The sequence below is a fragment of the Terrapene carolina genome, unplaced genomic scaffold (genome assembly GCF_002925995.2).
Source record: "Terrapene carolina triunguis isolate 2854851 unplaced genomic scaffold, T_m_triunguis-2.0 Scaffold33911, whole genome shotgun sequence".
NCBI classification, from domain to species: domain Eukaryota; kingdom Metazoa; phylum Chordata; order Testudines; family Emydidae; genus Terrapene; species Terrapene triunguis.
In genome coordinates, this window is record NW_020698262.1 from 7,821,739 (window position 1) to 7,843,361 (window position 21,623).

General features: G+C 41.2%; 1 protein-coding gene across 1 annotated transcript in view; it reads left to right on the forward strand.

The window, feature by feature from the left end:
* LOC113409647 (cadherin-13) overlaps positions 1-21,623 on the forward strand; it is a 746,582-nt gene that overhangs the window by 518,787 nt on the left and 206,172 nt on the right. Inside the window, exon 7 of the mRNA XM_026663796.1 lies at positions 8,146-8,324. Coding sequence (XP_026519581.1) covers positions 8,146-8,324 — 179 coding nt within the window. The remainder of the gene's footprint in view (positions 1-8,145; positions 8,325-21,623) is intronic.

The window sequence follows — 21,623 nt, forward strand, 5'->3', positions numbered from 1 at the left end:
ATATATATATATATATATATATATATATATATATATATATATATATACAATCTGCACTCTCTGGGTGTTTGGACCAATAGCTTATACTCATCCATGTATGTAATGTGCGTCAGAGAGGAATAGTTTACTAGGTATAATGATGGTGTTTATCTTCACTTTACTGGTTTCACAATGCCATGTACGTGCATCAGATGGAATGCAAGTTGTTTACATGAAAACGTTGCTGCAATACTGATTAATCTAATGTATTGTTTTGATAAGCAGTGTGATTTCAAGGCAGTCATCATATATGTGTGACTCAGGTCTGTATCTCATATCTGGGTCATGCATACATGCGCTAAGTGGTTTGGACCCAGCATTTTCAGCCAGTGTTCAATCAACATTTCCAGAGGAAGAAGCCTTCATCCCAGTAGAGGCACACAAAACAATATACCAGAGTAGTGTCCGGGACATATGCCTCCAAACAATGCAAGTTCACATCCTAACTCTTAGGCATTTCATATTCCACTGCCTTGCCTGGAGCATCAGTTACTTGGAAGCATTTAACGTATTATAATGTTCAGCCTCACAGCACTCTCACCTGCAATATTGCTATGGATAATACTGTACATAACACATTCTCAAGTAAACCAATGCACATATAATCTTCTAATCAAACATCCATAATGCTTTCTAGAAAAAAATGGTTAAGTAGCAGAATGACTAAACTCTGCAATTGTAAATCTTCACTGTGTGCATAGTTTATCATAGCTTTCAATTAAAAAATAATGTCCTGTTACTTCCTCTTCCGTTGATAAAAGATTTCTGACTGATTGTTTTCATTCCATAGGTGCCAGTTGTTCTTAACAGGGCTTCATCTGTATTTTAAAACTCACTCATTTCTTGTGTTTGTGAAACAGTTGGCATGAGCAATCAGACTTAGCCAAATAATCAAAGTGATACTCTATGGCATCAATCTTACAGATGGGCATATGCCAATTTCAGTGCTTGGTTCGGGGAGTGGATTTGCTGGTTGCCATACCTGATGTCCAGGGCTTAAGTGAGATTTCAGTGGTGCATAGGACCCGTGCTGGTCCTCTGCACGGAGAATTTCACTCTGAATGCACAAAACAGCCACTCATTTATTTCTCTGAAACCTGTCATTTATTTCTGTGAACGAAAGTAGAGTTGCTTGAATATCCTGTGATGCGAAAGCATCCATCCTTGATTTTGTTCCATGGCAATGGCAAAACTCCCATTGACTTCAGTGCAGCCAGGAGTTCACTTCATGTCTAACATCATCTACTTTTGTCACTGATCCCTCACAGTCCAAGAGCAGTTGTTTTATAGCATACCCCACTAATGAACCTTCGCCAATTCATCTAGCCTTTTTGACTGGCTGTGTTTTGTTGTCAGATCCCATGTGATGATTAGCAGTGTGGAGACAAGATGCTCTGAATTTTAAAATGTCCTGTGTTTGCCCGCCATTTAAATAGACAATGTAAAGCAAGGGCTAGAAATGATTGTCCTACAAAAATATAAAATATGCTAAAAGACTGAACTCATTAATTCTTACTAAACCTCTCCTCTATTGAGTAAGGCCTCCAAGTTTAATAACAGCCATAAGTTAATATTTGCAGTTGCAATTCAAATGTACTTGATTGGAGACGTAATAGACCTTTCTTCTTACATTTGTTTTGCTTCCCTGGGGCTTGTTTTCTTTAAAGTACAAATTGACAGTCAAACATGTAATTAGTTATGATGAGTTTAGCAGGCAGCAGAGTACCCTTCTCTGTTCTATTTTCCAAGAGTTGCTTTATTTCTATAGCGATAAATGTGACGTGTAGTGGAGATGTTTGTCACTCTTTGGATTTTCTCATTTATTGTCCTATCTCCTTCTCTTCTTTGTTCTAGTTTTCTCTTGAAATAGCCCTAATTCTTGGCAGTTTTCTGTTGTTGTAGGTACATAAAGACACCTATCTTAATTTACAAGGAGCAGGATAAAGAGTGTGAAAAGAAGCCTTTTTCACTGTCAGCAAGCAGTTCAACACTTATCCACTCTTTAATTACTAAAATATACTTCTCTTCACTACCCCATACCATAACCTACAGGGCAACATATGCCAAGGAACATGAAAATTCAGGACTATTTTAAGCAGTATCAAATAAAGATGCTGCACAGGCAGCACATATGCAACTGTGCTTGTGTAATGCTGACAGACCCCGATCGTCGGTGGGCAGGATCAAACCTGGGACCTCTGGAGCTTAGTGCATAAATCTCTACTGCATGAGTTAAATGCCAACTCGCTATTGGCTAAAGCTGTAGCTCTCTCTCTAAGTGGTCTCGATGCCACTAGATGGGACAGAACACCAAACCCAGGAGGTGTGTGGGTTACACTTGCATAGGTAATCTCATTAGCTGCTTACATGTTTAAGTGTTTGCAGGATCAGGCTCAAAATCAGCAAAGGATAATGGGCTAGGTTCTCATTTACATTAAGGCCCCTTTACACCACTCTGGTAGCGTAAAGGGGCCTTAAATGGGATTTTTGAAATGTAGATTTTTGTGATACATTAATAATATTATAACACTCTTTCCATTATGAATTAACCTAATGGCATGTATTACTGATACAATTCCTATTTTACAGGCTGGGGAAACCTGGGAATAAGGGGGGTAAGGACCAGATTTGCAAAAGTGAGCTTTGATTTTGGGTGTCTCAACATTTCTGGTGCCCTATTTGAGATATCTTGTGCCTGATTTTTTTTATTTTTTTTTGGTAGGTGCTGCAACTCCATTTGACCTCAGTTCCTCTGAAATCAGGTCCTAGATTTCTAAAACTGGGTGTTCAAAGTTAGAAGCTATTTTTGAAACTGTGGCCCGAAGGGATTTGGTTTTACAGGAAGTCTGTGACAGAGCTGGGAAGAGGTTTCATTTCTACAGCCTTCTGGTCCTGTGCCTTCACCGTAAAACCATAATTCCTTAAAAGTAATACTTTACACTTTAACCGATCGCCATACATTTTGCAATAAGAACTTGTAAATAAAACCTTAATCAGATATTGCACAATTCAAGTTTTGAAGCCTATATCACTCAGGAAGCCTTTTAAATTTCATTATTCACTTGACTGCACTACTTAGCAGTAACCTTAACTAATACATGATAAAATACAGTAATTGCACATCTAGGTTAGGGCAAGATGTATAGTAATGACCCCCAAGGTAACTGCGAATGGAGATGACAGGTAATAAAGCAAAAGGCCCTCAACCCATCTGATAGTTGAACCTAAAATAATTCTGTGTTAATAGGCGTTTTCTCTGTCAGCTCAAATGTATCGGATACTCTCTTGGCATCTGACAAAGAAAGAAAGGTTATTGAAAGGTAAATTACAAAATGCCGAGGAGCTTTTCCCAAGAAACGATCTGTTCCACTTGCCACAAGATTGTGCAAGCATTGTGTTTTGCTTTCTGGTGTCTCAGGGAAGTTATTCACTAATATTTCTAAAGCAAACTGTAGGCCAAATCAACAATCAGCAGATTGATAGCTACAGTCTTTGGAGCAATGAATTGGCTGGTGAAATATGTATCTAATCAATGAGCAACTCTGGGAGGTGCAAGTAGAGGTTTCCAGTGATTATAACAATAACAAAACTGTCCAGAAGGTGGAACAAACATTGAACTATAGCATGGCAACTCCTATACCTTTGCTGAGGAAGAGAACCTAACGGGAATAGCTCCAAATCACTGGCAGAACTATAAAGTTGCTGATTTTGCAGACATTTGTTCCTCAGCTTGATAAGTTAATATATATTGTTTAACATGATAATGTTGCAAGCTGTTGTTTTGTGGTTTGGAAGGCAGCTGCATTTGATTGATGCCAGGAATGGAAGTATTTATAAAATGACACTGAATTAGAAGTCGTCAGTTTATGAGTCTGGGGAAATGAATCTTTTATGAAGAATAAAACTTTATGATGAAGGAGTAATGCCAAAGATGTATGCAACTTAAATTAAATTTGTTGGCACTGAAGTCTACGCTATAGATCCTTTTGAAATACTAGCAGCAGTACGTGTGCCCAAACCAGAACCATTGATCTTCACATCTTTGCATCTTTAGGAAATGCAGATCTGAATTTGATCTTTTTGACTTGAGTCCAATATTTAATTTATTATAAAGTACAAATATAGAACAGTGACTGTGTTTAACTCTTAATTTAAAGCAGCAGTGTTGTTGGAGGAAGGAAATGCAACCACTTGCCCGCTACTTTTGTAAAACATTTAGATTTCATTTTAAAAAATGGCTTTGAATATATACTAGCTACTACTGTGCTGTTAGTGTGCACGTGTGAAATGTGCAGCAGTGAGCTTTCATGTTAGTTTGGGTATATATTTGAACACAGGCCATTTTTAGTTGGGATAGACAAGCCTTTGTAACATTCAAATTGGTCCCATTGAAAGAGCTACTCTTCCCTTTGTGCAGTGGGATTCCACAGCTCCTCTGACAGAGGGTATCAGGTGATCTTGGAGCTAAAGAGTTGCTATTCTGCGTGTGTGTATGTGTATGAACAAGTGACAGGTATCACAACAATGTACAGGCACTGATGATTTGTAATGACATACAAGCAGTATGAGATACACCTCTACCTCGATATAACGCTGTCCTCAGGAGCCCAAAAATCTTACCGAGTTATAGGTGAAACCACGTTATATCAAACTTGCTTTGATCCACCGGAGTGCGCAGCCCCGCCCCCCCGGAGCACTGCTTTACCGCGTTATATCCAAATGCGTGTTATATCGGGTGGCGTTATATAGGGATAGCAGTGTATTACTGTACCTCAGAAAGCCTCATCTGTTTACGTTTATTTTCTCTTTGGTTACAGAGACTCATAGAGGTGAAGTAACTTGTGAGGCATGGACACCTTAGAAATAACTAGGACAGAAAAAAATGGACCTGCTTCTCCACCTATATTAAGCATCCACACCTATACAAAGTGACTGCAAAATGCTACCATTTGGAATTAGTAACATTTGCACAGTGGAAATTACTTCACAATATATTGTTTCTATCCATGCCTTTCAAGTTCATGCGTAGCAAACAGCAGTATTCACAAAAAGGGTTAGAGTACCATCACTCCTTAGGGCCTGGTCTACATGGGGGGGGGTGGGGGGAGAATCGATCTAAGTTACGCAACTTCAGCCATGTGAATAACATAGCTGAAGTCGACATACTTAGATTTACTTACCGCGGTGTCTTCACTGCGGTAAGTCGACGGCTGACGTTCTCCTGTCGACTCTGCCTGCGCCTTTCGCCCTGGTGGAGTACCAGTCGATGGGAGAGCGCTCGGTGGTTGATTTATCATGTCTAGATTAGACACGATGAATTAATCCAATGGGTAATGTAGACATGCCCTTAGTATCACACGAGTTTCATGCCACTCTGACTGAAAATATTGAGGTCCCTTCCAGCCTTGTATTTCTATGATTTGATGAGGGATTGACTACCTGGAGACTTAATGCACATCAAGCTAGGGTGTGAATGTACAGCTCACTAGTCTGCCACACACTAAGTAACCATTTGGATTCTGCTATCGCATCCCAAAAGTTGCTCAGTTTGCTTTGATGTGCTGCTGTTTGAAATAGCAGTAGATCAAAGCACACTACAAACTTTTAGTGTGCAGTAGCAGGGTCCATGCGGCCTGTAAGCATGCAGCAGGCTTGTGAGCTTGAGATGTACACCCTGGCTTGCTGCACACTAAACCTCCATGTGAACAAGCCTTGATTCTACCCATGAAAATGAATCCAGACTAGGGTGTAAATTCAAAGCAGATTAACTATTCCTGATTAACTCCTTCTGTGGATGCTGTTATTCTAACCTACCTTAATCGACATCCCAAGTGGATTAACCTAAATCAGGCAATTTTATTCCATTCTAAGAGTGCCACACATGGAGCTAATCAGGATTAGCTATTCCAGAATAGCTCCCCATGTAGACAAGCCCTTAGAAATCAAACAGAAAGTACAAAGGCTACTGCATTTATGGGTGGATGTAACAACATTATAGCACACTGTGAAACAAGCACTACAACTCTCTTGGTCAAATGTGCTTTTTTCTCCCCCTTTTCTTTTGTTATATTTCTCAGAGCACAAAGCGGAGCCTTTTGTTGTAGTGACCTTGAAAATGAGCTCTCCAAGGTTTTGCTTCATTGCCACTTCAGGCAGTTACCCCCCTTGAGAAATATAACAGAGATCTGACAGCATGTTGGTTTTGTTCACCAGTGATTAAAGGTCAGACAGCTCTGAGAGAAGAAACTTATCCCTTGATGCCTTGCTATGTTTCCCAGTATTGCAAAATGTAATAAGGGGATTTGATTATTAGTGGTTGGGTTTGCGATGCCCGGGAGAACCACAGGGTAAATTGCCTGCTGCATGCAAAGGTTGCAGTAGTGGGAAGGAACCAGTGTTGGTGGTACATGTGGGTACCAGTGACATAGAGAAAGGCAGGAGAGAGGTCCTGGAGGCCAAATTGACGCTGCTAGGTAAGAGATTAAATCCAGGACCTCAGTGGTAGCATTCTCCATAATGCTTCTCCTTCCATGTACAGGACCAATTAGACAGGCAGAACTGCAGAGTCTCAATGCATGGATGAGACAATGGTGATGGGAGGAGGGATTTTGGTTTATTAGGAACTGGGGAATCTTCTGGGAAAGGATTACCCTGTTCTGTAAATTCTGAGGGTATCTTCTGAGGCTACATCATATAGTCACTTGCAAAGCCTGCCCCTTAGCACCCATAATCTTTGGAGAGAGGCTGACATAATTTCCCCTCCTTCAAATCATCAGTGGGAAACCACTGGCCCATTCTTTACAACTGGCATCCACACAAGAGCAGGAAACAGGACAGCTTCCTGCCCATCGCTCTCCAGCGTCCTGGAAGACTCTTCTTGGGAGTGAGATACATGTGCATATCTCATCATTAAGGAGCCATGGGACTGAGAAAGAGTTCTGAGATTAGGCTTCTCCAGTTGTTGGTCCAAAAGCAAGAACATGATTTGCAGAACATCACTATATGTGCCTACAGTGCAAATAATTGATTTTTTTCCATTTGTTGGCTGAATCGAAATATTGAAAGAAAATATGTCATTTTGGATTGACCCGAAATGAAAACTTTCCAGTTTACTTGGTAAAACCCAAAAATTGAAACAAAAAAAGTTTTGGGTCAGACATTTAGTTTGACCCGAAATAAAATGTTTTGTTCAATTTTAGGTATTTTGAACTGCTTGTATTTATTAAAACCAAAGGAAAGACCATTCCTAGAACACCAGGAGGAGGTGGTGGCCCCTTGTAGGTAGAACACTCACTAGGGATCTAAGACACCTCAGTTCAAGCCCCCAATCTGCCTGGTTTGGAGTAGGGATTTGTACTTGGAGTCGTTGTGGACAGCAGCAGAACAGCTTCAAAAGGAGAGATTGCGAGAACCTCACCCCAGAATAGTTCAGAATAGTGCCCTAATTACTGCAATGTAAAAATTGAGAGGTGGGGTTGGATTATTCAGCAAATTCATGTCAAATTCACAAATAGTTCTGATACTCTCAGAAGCCTGAGTACTAAAGAGTTTTGAAACCCTTCTCTCATTTTAAGTATTACATTTTTCATTTTCCTATTTTTCTTTCATCTGTTATTAGCTGGAAGACATCCTCGACTCTTTAATTTCTTTATTTTCATGGTGTGAAAATGAAAAAGTGGTTATATGCAAGCATGTGGGTGTGACCACCCATGAAAGCCACATGGGGAAGATGCCATGTTTGGTTTAGATACATTTGTCTGCTGCAGGGTAGACACATGTGCCTGTTGTTACCAACCTAGAAATCGGTAGCCTGAGGAAAAGTAAACTGACAGACTAAATAGCAGGTGAAATTCTTTATTGGTTTTCCTGAGCTGATGTTGGATTACGGCCTAGTGATGCTCATACATGGAACCAGAGGAGCTTTATGCATTCTTGTCACATAGTCTATATTCACCCACGAAAGCTTATGCTCCAATACATCTGTTAGTCTTAAAGGTGCCACAGGACTCTCTGTTGCTTTTTACAGATCCAGACTAACATGGCTACCCCTCTGATAATAGTCTATATTGGTAACCGTGTTATATTGTTTGTCTACCTTCTCTTTAGGAAGCACTGTGATGCGCATGATGGCCTTTGACGCTGATGACCCTGCTACAGACAATGCTCTTTTGAGGTATAATATCCTTAAGCAGACTCCTGACAAACCATCTCCAAATATGTTCTTCATTGATCCAGAGAAAGGAGACATTGTCACAGTGGTATCACCTGCATTGTTGGACCGTGAGGTAAGTGAATAATTTATCTATCTAAATATATGTACTGTCCTTCCGTCCATGTGGGCCTCTTCAACATAGCATCTGAGCATACTTCTTGATAGTATTTTTGTGTTATATGAACAGAGGCTCAGAAATGTTCAGATGTTGAAATTTGCTCAACAAAGCTCTTTATTGTAGAGCTTTCTATTTGATGTTTGTATCAGAGTTTGTATACCATGCTCATCATTTGCGAATCTGGTACCAGAGTTGATAGACAATGCATTTGGCATTGGATGCAGTAGAATTTTTCATTGCATAACACTGGACATAAAATCACAGAAATGAATAAACTTTTAGAACTTGAAACAGTAGCTGTCTGCTGGTTTGGAACAAAAGGCAGACGTGATTTCCTATCTGACCTTTTATGAAATTGTGCTGGGGGTTAGTCTGGCTCTTTAAATACCCTCTGGTCTTAAAGAGAATTTCCTAGCCTGTGGGACAAATTTCATTGAGTAATACTTAGTTCTTATAATCAAAAAACAAAAATCAGTCCCTTCCTGCAAGCCAGAATGAATGTTGAAGAGCCAGACTGTCTGTACGTTTGTTGGTAAAGGAGAACAATTCAGCAATATATATTTATTTTGGAATGTGTAACTGACATTTAATATTGTGAAAGCCCAAATTCTTCTGACAGATACATCAGTGTGGATCTGGAGTATCTCCACTGACAATCCATTTATACTGGTATAGCTGAGAGCAGAATCCTTTGTCCGCAGAACCAAATGTTAATATCTGCAAAAGGTTCCTTTTTAACCACAGGGTCTCCAGTTCAAAACCTTGTTATTGTTTTCTGAAGTCAGGCTTCTGCATTTTTTATTCCTAATACGTAAACAACCTCAAGATAAAACCAATTTACTGGAAATTGAAAAATCAATGGAAGGTGATGAACAACCCTACCTTGCCTAGTATGCGCCAAAGGTCAGTGGTAATACATGAAATAATGATGCTATTTACATACAAGAAATCTGTCTAAGATTGAACTGTTATTGCTATTGCACAGTGTATGCTGAAAGCAAGACTTGAGCTCCCCATGATTTCCTATTAACTGCTGATTTGATACCTTTGTGTGGAAAGTAGGGTGGCATCATCCAATCTCGCCAAAATTGCAAAAGTGATTTTTGTTGCTGCTGCGTGTGTTGAAAGCATTATAAAGCTATAATTGGAACTATGCAGACCTTTAGCACTGAAACCCAGTGTTACCTGGGCTCACGTGTGTTTATAATTAACTTTTAGCTGAGAATATGGGCTAGCCCGGGTCCCTTCCATTTCTACCATACCAGGCTCTCCCTCTCTCGTAGGCTCTGACCCCCAGTGACTTGCCTTCATGTGTCTTTTGGGGCGACACAGTGGCCTGCAATCTCGCCTTTCCTTCCAGAGTCTTCCTGGCAGTTAACTATCCCACTTACTCATCATGCCACCTGGCACTTTTGTAGTCAGCCAGCAGTTCAGCTGCTCATATCCAGCATCTTCTAGGGACCAACAAGCAGGCCTGCTTCCTCCCCATAGCCTGGATTCACTTCGTCAGAGGAACTCGGGAGTCTGTCTGCAATCTCATTCAGAGGCAGAGGCTTGTAATAGCCCTGGAAAATTAGCTTCGGGAGAGGTAATATCTTCCTGTGTGTTTATACAGCTCCTAACACAGTGGAGACCCCATCCTGAATGTTGGTGGCCTTTAGGCACTATCATAATACAAATAATTATAAGTGGGCACGGTTATGCCAATGCTTCTCCTTCTATAATGTCAAGTCACAGTAAAAGGAATTCCTATCTCTCATCACAATACTGTCTTGGGGTGTATCAGGCTCCAGACTGGGGTATTAGCAGCGGCAGGGTGAGACTGGAGTAGCATATCTCAGTCCCACTGCTGCTTAATGATGAGGCATGCACATGCATCTTGCTCCCAGGAAGTCTTCCAGGATGCTGGAGAGGGATGGCAGGAAGCAGTCCTATTTGCTGCACTTATGTGGATGCCAGTTGTGAATAGGGTGACCAGATAGTGAATGTGAATATCGGGACTGTCCCTATAAAATCGGGACATCTGGTCATTTTAGTCATGAAGAATGGGTCAAAGATCCCCCCCATTGATATGAGGGAGAGGAAATTGAGCCAGTCCCTCTCCAAAGATTATGGGTGCTGAGGGCAGGGTTTTCAAGTGACTATATGATGTAGTCTCAGAAGATACCCCCAGAATTTACAGAAGGAAGTCCTGTGGGGAAGCTTCTTGTTGAAACTGACAGAGTCCTCCAAGCTTCAGGTGAGCCATGAAACCATACAAATTGATCCAGCTGTTTCTGACCACCAAAATTCCAGCAGCTTCACGTGAGCCCTAGTTGCAGTCAGCCCAGTCTGTCTCATGTACTAGTCCTGTTTTATTACTGTATATTTTCTCTTGAAACACAAAAACAATTGCCAATCAAACTGGTATTATCCTTAGTTGTTCTGTGTACGTTCACTGAATAACAATGAAAGCAACTGAGGAAACTGTGGCTGAGTTTAAGGTTAAACATACCAGGTAGGCTAAACATGGAAGGACAAAAAATTCTGGCTCTCATTATTCAACTGTGAATGCACTGGAAGTTGATATAAATGCTTTTAAAGCAACTGTGTTAAAGTGATGATCACAGTTAGTCCATGTTTTCTAGCTCTTTTATTAATTTTAGTCATTGAGTAGATGCAGATGCTTATGTGAAGCCTGCCTCTTGACTTGAGCTAAATTGACAGAATGTAAATTGCTATTTTTTTTATTTCAAGTTTAGTTTCTTTCATGTTTGTGTATCATAGGGAAGCTGCAAATATTGCCCAAGGGGAGATATTGAGATGGAGAGGTACAAGGCATCTGGCAGTTTTTGATTTCCCTTTTGAACATAAGCAGCAACCCATATTATTTTTTCATGCTTTTATATTTTAAGAGGAGCTGCTGTGAGACAGCTCTGGGAATCATTTCTATGCAGAAATTCAAGATCCAGGTACTAACCCCCAACCAACCAAAATCATCAGAGCTAGGTAGCTCAGACTTTATACATGAGTAAACACACCTGGGTGAAGGATTGGTTGTTCCTAATGCAAAGACAAATGTTGGGGTTATATCTGGTAACTCTCTAGGAAGTAAAAGAAATATTTAAAGGGACATTTATGTGATGGAAAAAATATATGTAACTTGCTTTTTGTGAGCCTCAACCTACCATCTGCTCCTCCCACTCAACTGAGCAGTTTTTTATGTCCAATCACACTTGCCTCTAAATGAAGAGCAGTTAAGATAAATTCCTAAGAACCTTCAGAATCTTGATTCCTTGGACTGCCTTTAAATATCTTACAACTGGAAAACCTGCCCTTATATGAGACTGTGAACAAAGAATGGTCAGAAGGAACATTAAGTGTTCTCTTCTGAAGATGAGCAATTCTGAGATCAGTTATTAGGAAGAATTTGGGCAGTCAGATTATGGTTGTCAAGTGTGCAGTAGCCACAGTGTTCCCTTCCTCTGCTACCTGAAGGGAAAGGAGATCTGAAGCCACTGCGAGCCTAGGTTTCCTGCATTACCTGTCTGCTTTTAGAACACCAGGCTGGCTACAAAGGTGCCGACTCTGTGAGTGCTCCAGGGCTGAGCACCCATGGAACAAAAATTAGCCGGTGCTTAGCACCTGCCGGCAGCCAAGCTCTTCCTCCTCCCAATGCCTCCCCACAGCTGTTCCATGGCATGCAGGATGCACTGGGAGGCAGGGGGTGGGTGGGGATGGGGTGGGCTCGGGGGAGGGGGTGAGGAGGCGGAGCAGGGTGGAGCAGGGGCAGGAAGAGGCGAGGGGGATGGGGCTTGGGGGAAGGGATGGAATGGGGGGGGAAGAGGCAGGGTGGGGCTTGGAGGAAGGGATGGAGTGGTGGTGGGTCTGGGGCGGAGGGGGTTTGAGCACCCCTTCCCCCGGATAGAGAGGAAGTCTACATCTATGATCTCAGTCTCAATCTTCAGAAAAGATTGAAAATATGACATAGTAGTAACTAAATATTGTAGTATTAAACCAGTGATTCTCAAACTTTTGTACTGGTGATCCCTTTCACATAGCAAGTGTCTGAGTGCAACCCCCCTTATAAATTAAAAACACTTTTAAATATATTTAACACCATTATAAATGCTGGAGGCAAAGCGGGGTTTGGGGTGGAGGCTGACAGATCGCGACCCCCCAGGTAATAACGTCACAACCCCCAGAGGGGTCCTGACCCCCAGTTTGAGAACCCCTGTATTAAACAGTATCATATGCCAGTATTTAGGGCCAGATCAAACTCCTCTAGTACTTGATGGGAATTTTTTCCCATTGACTTCAGTGGGAGTTGGACTGGGCTCCTGCCTAGTTTGCCTAAATACTGTTTGTCAGATAATTTTTTTCTATTTTGCATTGGAGTGGGGGTTAGAATATAGCAATATAACACCCCAGCCACTAAGTTCAGGCCTGGATATGTACTAGAGCTGGGCAATTATTTTTGAGAAATAATTTATTTGCCAAAAAACGCAGTTTCAGATCAGCCAAATCTGTTTGTGAATTCACGTCAAATTCACGCCAATAGATTCATGTCCCCAACCTCTCCCGCAAAGGATTTTTTAAAAAGTCAAAATGTTTCATTCTGACATTTTTTAAATGAAACATTTTAACTTTTCATTTGTAAATGATGTTTCGGTTAGAAATGTAGTTAGATTTATTAAAAAACAAAGATAAGCTCTCAAAAACTAAACAAAACATTTTGCTTCAGGGTTGAAAAAAATGATGAGTTCAATGCATTTTTTTTTATGGCGAGAAAAAAATAATTTTCCATTTCTGGGTGACAATAAAAAAATATTTTCAGATTTTTTGGTTTGACCTCTGAGCTGAAAAAAAAATCAGCTATTCACTCACCTGTAATATGAACTTCAGTGTAATTTTAACTGCAAAGTTCAAAGCAAATTAGGGGTGTCTAGACCAGTGGTTCTCAAACTAGGGCCACCGCTTATTCAGGGAAAGGCCCTGGCGGGCCGGGCCGGTTTGTTTACCTGCCACATCCGCAGGTTGGGCCGATTGTGGCTCCCACTGGCCGTGGTTCGCTGCTCCAGGCCAATGGGGGCTGTAGGAAGCGGCGCGGGCCGAGACACATGCTGGCCACCCTTCCCGCCGCCCCCATTGTCCTGGGGCGGCGAACTGTGGCCAGTGGGAGCCACAGTCAGCTGAACCTGCGACGCGGCAGGTAAACAAACCGGCCCGGCCAGCCAGGGGCTTTCCCTGCACAAGCGGCGGTCCTACTTTGAGAACCACTGCGCTAGGCCCAAGGTATCAGCTTGGACCTGTTTCTATAACACATGGCCACATGCAAAATATAATGATAGAAAAAGTTATTTTCTTCAGTTTACAGGAAAAATATGGCATATACAGTAAGCTGAAAGGCCCAATCCGGCAACCTGCTGAGTATTTTCACTTCTGGGGATGGGAGTTGAAGGTGCTTAACACCTCAGAGGAAGTGTTCAGCAATTTCAAAAATGATTATGCCCCAAATCGATCAACATTTATATTATTTATGTATTTTTCAGTTTCCAAATTGTTTCCAAAAGTGTATGTTCCTCAGAGTTTGCTGCAAACTCTAATAATTTATGGAAGAACATCCATTTTCATTTTAAGAAGGCATGTAAGGACATATTTTTGAAGATTTATGTTCATTTTTTTTCTTATGGGACTTGAGCATCCTTGAGTGTGTCAGAGATGAAGATTGAAGAGCGTAAGGGGGCAAATTATACCTCCAAACATCCACTGGAGAATACATTTTGATTCATAGATTCAGAGCAGAAAGATGCCCTGTACCAAAGTGTGTGATCTAAATGACCCAAAATAGAACATAGCAGAATTTCACCTATCAAAAAAAAAGTAAAAATCTGATGTTGTGTAAATGGCCTGAAGTTTTGTATTTTAGGGGACAAAAAATCCATTTCAAAGTGACTGCAGTGAGCAAGAAATAATGCTTCTTATGTGAATATTAGAAAAGGCAGCTGTACTTTCATAGAATCAAGTTCTCTTAAACCTCTTTGATAAAGCACTAATCATTTTTATCCATTACCCACTGTGCTCTTTTGCAAGTGTTACAGAATCAGCGTTGTGGAGGAAAATATCAGTTCTTGTGTGAATTGAGGGGTATATAGAAGCTAGTGCTACCTCTATCCATGTAAAATGCTGTTCACTCTACTCCTAATATGGTTTGATGAATCAATAATTTGCTTTTCGTTCCTGCTAGGAACTGCTGCACTTAATTTGCAATATAGTTAAAAATAGTTTGAAATATCTACAAAATGCTATAGTATATTGAATCATCAAAATGTAGGGCTGGGAGGGACTTCGAGAGGTCATCAAATCCAGGTCCTGTGCTAAGGTAGGACCAAGTAAGCTGAGAACATCCCTGACAGGTGTTTGTCCAATCTGTTCTTAAAAACCTCCAATGATGGGGATTCCACCATCTCCCTAGGAAGCTTATTCTTATTCCAGAACTTAGCTACCCATATAGTTAGAAAGTTTTCCCTAATATCTAACTGAAATCTCCGTGGCTGTAGATTAAGCCCATTACTTCTTGTCCTACCTTCAGGGGACATGGAGTACAATTGACCCCCATACTCTTTATAAGAGCCCTTAAACATATTCGAAGACTGCTATCTTTTCTCAAGACTTAATATACGCAGATGTTTTAGGCTTTGCTCATAGGTCAGGTTTTCTAAACTTTTATCATTTTTGGTGCTGTCCTCTGGACTCCAATTTTGTCCATATCGTTCTTAAAATGTGGCACTCAGAACTGGATACAGAACTCCATCTGAGACCTCACCAGTACTAATTGGAGCAGGACAATTACTTCCTATATTTTATATATGATACTCCTGCTAATACACCCCAGAATTATATTAGGCTTTTTTGCAACAGCATCTCATTGTTGACTCATCATAAATTTCTGATCCTCAATACGCTCCACATTCCTTTCCGCAGTACTACCATCTAATCATTTATTTCCCATTTTGTAGTTGCACACTTGATTTTTTTCCCTTCGTCTATGTAGCACTTTGCACTTATTTATATTGAATTTCATCTTGTTGATTTCGGACCAATTCTCTAATTTGTCAAGGTTGTTTTGAATTCGAATCCTGTCTCCCCAAAGTGTTTGCAACCCCACCCAGCTTCGTGTCATCTGCAGATTTTATAAGTGTACGCTCCACTCCATTATCCAAATCATTGATGAAAATATTGAATAGTACCAGACCCAGGACTGACTCTTGCAGGACCCTGCTAGATAGACCCTCCCAGCTTGACAACCAGCAATTGATAACTACTCTATGAGTGCGGTCTTCCAACCAGTTGTGCACCCACCATATAGTAATTTCATCTAGAGCACATTTCCCTAGTTTACTTATGAGAATGTCATGTGGGAGTATATCAAAAGATACATCACTTCTAGTTCCCCTCCCCCCAGCATCTACTAAGCCAGTAACCCTGTCAAAATAAGGAAATTAGGTTGGTTTGACATGATTTGTTTTTGACAAATCCATGCTGGCTATTCCTTATAACCCTGTTATCTTTCAGGAGCTTACAAATTCCTTGTATAATCATTTGTTCCAGTATCTGTCCAGGTATCAAAGTTAAGCTGACTGGTCTATTATTCCCTGGGTCCTCTTTGTTCCCCTTTTTAAAGATAGGTGTTATGTTATGTTTTATGTTATGTTATGTTATGTTATGTTATGTTATGTTATGTTATGTTATGTTATGTTATATATTTAAAGGATTCATCTGTAAAGAAAATCAATGCAGATATATGACACTGGGCCAAGTCCAGCAAAGTTAAGTTTCTTGTACTCTGGAAATTCACCCCCAGGGCACCCTGGCTAGCCACTACATATTTCCAACAAGTGTCCCCCACATTGTCAACTGTGCTGACTTATTATTGCCCACTCCTCCACTATCCTTGAGGTTGCGTCTGCTGTGTATCCCGGCACCCTGGTCCCTCATTCTGTACCTGCTACCTGCGAGCTAAAGGATTTATGCCTTAAGGTGGCATAAATATGAGGTTACTCCGGCCCACTGAGTTGCTGTTCACTTGGACTTTCTGTGAAGTGGGATCAATCACCAAGTCACCTAATATTGTTTCTTCTTACCGATTGCATGACTGAAACATTTCAAACAAGAGAAGGATGAACGATGGCTAACTAGTGAATACTCTTGCTAATGCATGGGTTGGTGGATATTCATACTCAGAGAAGCTATTCCCCAAGGAGTCATGCAAACCAAACGTTCTTGCATATTCTACAGTACCAAGATGTGTAAGCCTGCTTGGAAGGACTAGCCATTTGGACAAATGTTGGCATGCGTGGCTTTTGAAATATTCAGCCAGCTCTTTTTCTGACAGTGAATTACATTATTCTTCGTCGATAATACTTTGCCATTCTAAAGGGCAACAGTACATAATACAAAGCTTTTGCTTTATTTTATTGACAATATTTGCGAGTGGACACTACCCTCTATATTCTTCTCTTTCTTTTTTGGCAATATGCATCTTTAAACAGTCAATAGACTTCTTACTTTCTCGTTCTAAATGTTGAACTGACATCATGCTCGCATTTTTAATGAAAAAAATTACTGTTTTCAGCAAATGTATTTCACACTTGATCTTTGTATTATACTCTAGAATATTCATATTTACAATGATTTTAGGGAAAGCTATAACTCAGGGGTCGGCAACATTCGGCACGCGGCTCGCCATGGTAAGCACCCTAGCGGGCCGGGCCAGTTTATTTACCTGCTGACGCGGCAGGTTTAGCCGATCGCGGCGCCCACTGGCCGCGGTTCACCATCCCGGGCCAATGGGGGCGGCGGGAAGCGGCGCGGGCAAGGGATGTGCTGGCCACGGCTTCCCGCCGCCCCCATTGGCCCGGGACGGCGAACTGTGGCCAGTGGGGGCCGCGATCGGCCGAACCTGCCACATCAGCAGGTAAATAAACTGGCCCGGCCCACAAGGGTGCTTACCCTGGCGAGCTGCGTGCCAAACGTTGCCGACTCCTGATGTAGATGAACTTTTTAATTTAAAAAAGGAAGCAAATATCTGCGCTCACCTGTTGCATTTTGCTCATCTGTAATTATCTTACATGTTGTTGTTGTTATGTTGTTGCTTTTAAAGGAATCCATTCAGCAATTTATTATGCTTTGTGATTTTGATATTGTATGCTGTGTCCAGAAACAGTGAGTGTCCTTGAGGTAGAACAGCCATTTATGATGCTCCTAGTGTGTTATATTGTTCAGCCATCAAAGATTTTAATGGAATAGAAAATTTACTTCCTATTAATGTCAGTCTTTTTTTATATATGTACAGAATGACTATTAAGTTACCTGTTGAAGTATGTGAAACTAAAAAGGATGATGATAACATAAAAGGATTGGAAGAGGTTTGCCGGCTTATGGTTATACAAATTAGTATTTTTTTCCCCATGAAGAATTTCTGCAATGGGAACCTTTATCATTCCCAAGCTGAATGATACCCCTTATGTTTTGGCACATCACCTTTACTTTTCTACACCTCTCAGACAAGTTTCTTTGGCAATATGAGGATGGGCTTATACATTTTCTTATCAGAAACACAATGGCAAACAGACTGGGAATTCTTGGTACACACTGTAATGGCAGCTTTTTTTTGTATTGCTTCATTTCGGGACCAGTTCAGGAAAGCATTTAAGTATGTGCTTAAATATGCCATCACTAAACTCAGAGCTGCCCACTTCTAAGGTAATTAAGTGTCAATTTACAAAGGGGGAAACAAGGCACAGAGAGATTAAGGCCCAGACCTGAAAGGTCTAACTCCCGTTGGAGTTAGATGCCTAAATACCTTTGAGAATCTGGGTTTAAGTGATTTTACCAAAGGTCACACAGGAAATTTGTTGAGAGAGCTAGGAATATAATCCACATCTCCTGACACCCCACCCTGTGCTTCAAAACCCTAGAAAATGCTTCCTCTCCACCACTGTGTACCCACAATAGTATTTCAAGAGACTACTAAAACATACATATATTTCTTGGCTACATGATAACTAAGGGGTTACATGAAAGGGGAGGGGAAGATTATAGCTATATACAAAGTATTTGAAGGATATGAACACCAAGTATGAAGCAGAATCATTTAGGCAGGTCCAGCCATAGGTGCTGGAACTAGTGATGCTGGGGGTGCCACACCACTTGGCTTGAAGTGGTTTCCATTATATCCAGGATTTACAGTTTGGTTCAATGGCTCTCAGCACCCCCACTATAAAAAATGTTCCAGTACCCCTGGGTCCAGCTGAATATTGGAAAGCTTCCCATTACAGCTGCATGAATAATGGATTTACTGGCAATTAAAAATTGTTTTGGGTCAAAGGATTCTTTCTCAAGATTTTTGACAAATTAAAAAGTGAAACAAATCTTTTGGGTCAAATGAAACATTTCATTTCAACGGTATCTAAATGAAAACTTTAGATTCGGGACATTTTCACACACATTTTATTGCTTTTTCTAAATAAAACTAAAGAAAATATTGAAACTCAAAGTCATTTAAAGTGAAAAACAAACATATCACTTAGAAAATGTCAAAACAAAGCATTCTGGGGTTTTTGTCATATTTTTGTTTTCACTTGAAATAATTCAGCAAAATGGACATGAATTCACAAAATGTTTTGGTGACACTGAATCGGCATTTTTCACACACACCCAAACAAATGTTTGGCCAGCTCTGTTCCCAATATTTGATATCTACTAGATATCTACTGTCTAAAAGAAAGAGATGGATGTAAGGCATCAGGTCCATCATCCTGGCTAGTGTTCTTGCAGGTCTCCTTCTTAGGAGTTCAGAAGGTAGGTCCATTCACCTTCACTGTCTGCTGCCCTACTGAGCTGGCTTGTTCTTCTTTTGGTGGTTGGGTTGGGCTGCGTGGGCCCAGAGCAGTCACATATGGATGCTGTCAGTTGGCAGTTTGGCCTCTGCAGCTGTTGCTCTTGGCTTGCTTCCCTAGGCTGGCACATCATCTGGCTGGCCTGAGCCGTCTCCCTTACCAGTCTCTCTCAGGCTGGGAAGAGCTGGATGGGCCATCTCATCTGCCATGTTGGTGCCGTGTGGTATAGTTGACCTCAGGATCAGATGAAAATCAGAGAGAGAGAGGACAGGAGGAAAAATAGTGTGGAAAGGAACACACAAGAGAAGGGAAGACACAGTAGGGTCTCTCCTATCTCCAGCTGCAGTCTCCGCTGGTGTGGCAGTGATGGCCACACGCCCCCTTCTTATGCTGAGGTCTGGGTGTCACAATGATGTAATGACTCTCAAGGTTCACAAGTGGAGGACAGAGTCCCTGGAGCAAAGTGGAGGACTGAAGGCCTTCCCCCGCTCCTTCAGGAATCCCTCAGTCAGCACACACTCCCCTTCAAGTCTTTTTTTTTAAGGACCCCAAAAGAGGGGTGATAGGAGGAATAATCCATCCTCTTATTACTTTGTCCACCCATTAGGCCTAATTTCCAACACACCAAGTTTAGTCCATTGACTTTCAGTCATACATTCTTTTTTGTTTACCAAGTATGACCTCAACACAGTCCTTGAGTTCTATCAGTAAGCCTTTTGGTTTGGATTAATTTAGTCTTTCTGTCTCCCTTTCATACCTTTTCCCATCAGCATTTGTTATAGGTTATTGTGACACGTTATGAATGTCCATTCACTTTTTACAACTGAACTCACAATTAGGATGAATTTGTAGATCCAGTTATTACAACGGGGGCTTGTACCCCCTGGATGTGGGATGCCCCACCCAGGGCTTCACCTCAGGGGAGGGGTTGAATGGGCAAAAGAAAGGAAGATTCCACAGGATCCACACATCTCCTTCCTATATGGGGAATTCAGCCACACAGGCTATTTTGACTGCTAGGATAGAGTAGGCCTCTGTGCATCAGCCCCAATGCAGCCGATGTTCTGGGAGTAGGATTGATTCCATCCCTTCCTCTGCAGAGATTCCTGTTCCCAGCCATGTTTCTTAGGCTGAGCAAGATGAGGTACCTCTTATTGCACCGTATAGAGTCCAAGATGTGTGTGAAAGGAAAGGAATAGGAAGTCTGGTCAGCTAGGTGCTCTTAATTACATCATTGCAGCTCCCATGCACCTAGGGAGAACAAAGAAGCTTTGAAGAGTTCTGTGTGCTTCAGGGAGAATAATTTAGCCTTCGATTGGCATGTAACTAGAAAAGGTTGGCACAGAGTGCCCTTCAGTTCTTCCAAGTGCTAATATTAAGAACTTAAAGTTAATGGGTCTCCCTGAAAATGCTGAAAAGTGGTGGTTAGAGTATTGTAACCCTTGTCTACCGGTCCAGTTCAGTCACTTGCTGTACTGCAAGGAGAATTTCAGCTGAAAAAAGTGTGTGAGTTCTTTCCTATTCTCAATGCTGGTAAAAGCCTAAAAAGAGAAGCGAGACTTTTTAAATCCTTTTGTTTACTGGGTGAAAATCACTTTGGCATTTGCCCTGATTACTCCCCCGCCCGCCTCAGAAGAAAGAACAAATGCACTTATATCAGGGAACAATATTATAAACTGAAGCTTCTATTCACAGTCATTTGTGATGGTGCCATGGTTTGCTGATGCAAGAAGGAGTGTGGAAGACAATCTGACTGATTCTCATGATGAGTTGGCAGTAGACATGGGCTTGTCACATTTTGGACTTTCTTGAAAATACTTCAGGTCCTCCTCTGTTTGGGACTAATTGCCTGTGGAGTTAGACTGGGACATTCAAAGAGGCCTAACAGAGTAAAACACCCATTTTTCATTAAATATCAATGGGAGTTGGGTGCCTAACTTTTTAAAATCCCAGGTCTCCGACTGGTTTTGTGCGTGCGTGTGTGTGTGGGGGGGGGTTTAACATGCTTGTGATATGGCTGTAACTGGATAGACACCCACTTGAAATCCCAAGTGAACTAAAGAAAGATTCTCTCTGATGTTTACTTTATTTATAGTTTATTGCAAGTCAAACAAAATCTCCAACACAAAATCCACAGTTCTAGTCAACACTTCACCTTGTATGACTTTAGCAATAGCTGAAGTCACATCAGATTAATATGAACAGAGAAACTCTTCCCTTTCAGAGTACACTGCCCTGGTTTCTCAACTGTAAGAGTCTTTTGATACAGATCTTCCTTTTGCTCTCGAGAGAGCAATACATTCAGGGAGAAGAAAACCAAACAGAACAAAACTCGCTTTAATACAGTTTTAAGGTTGTGATCTCAAAGTCAAGA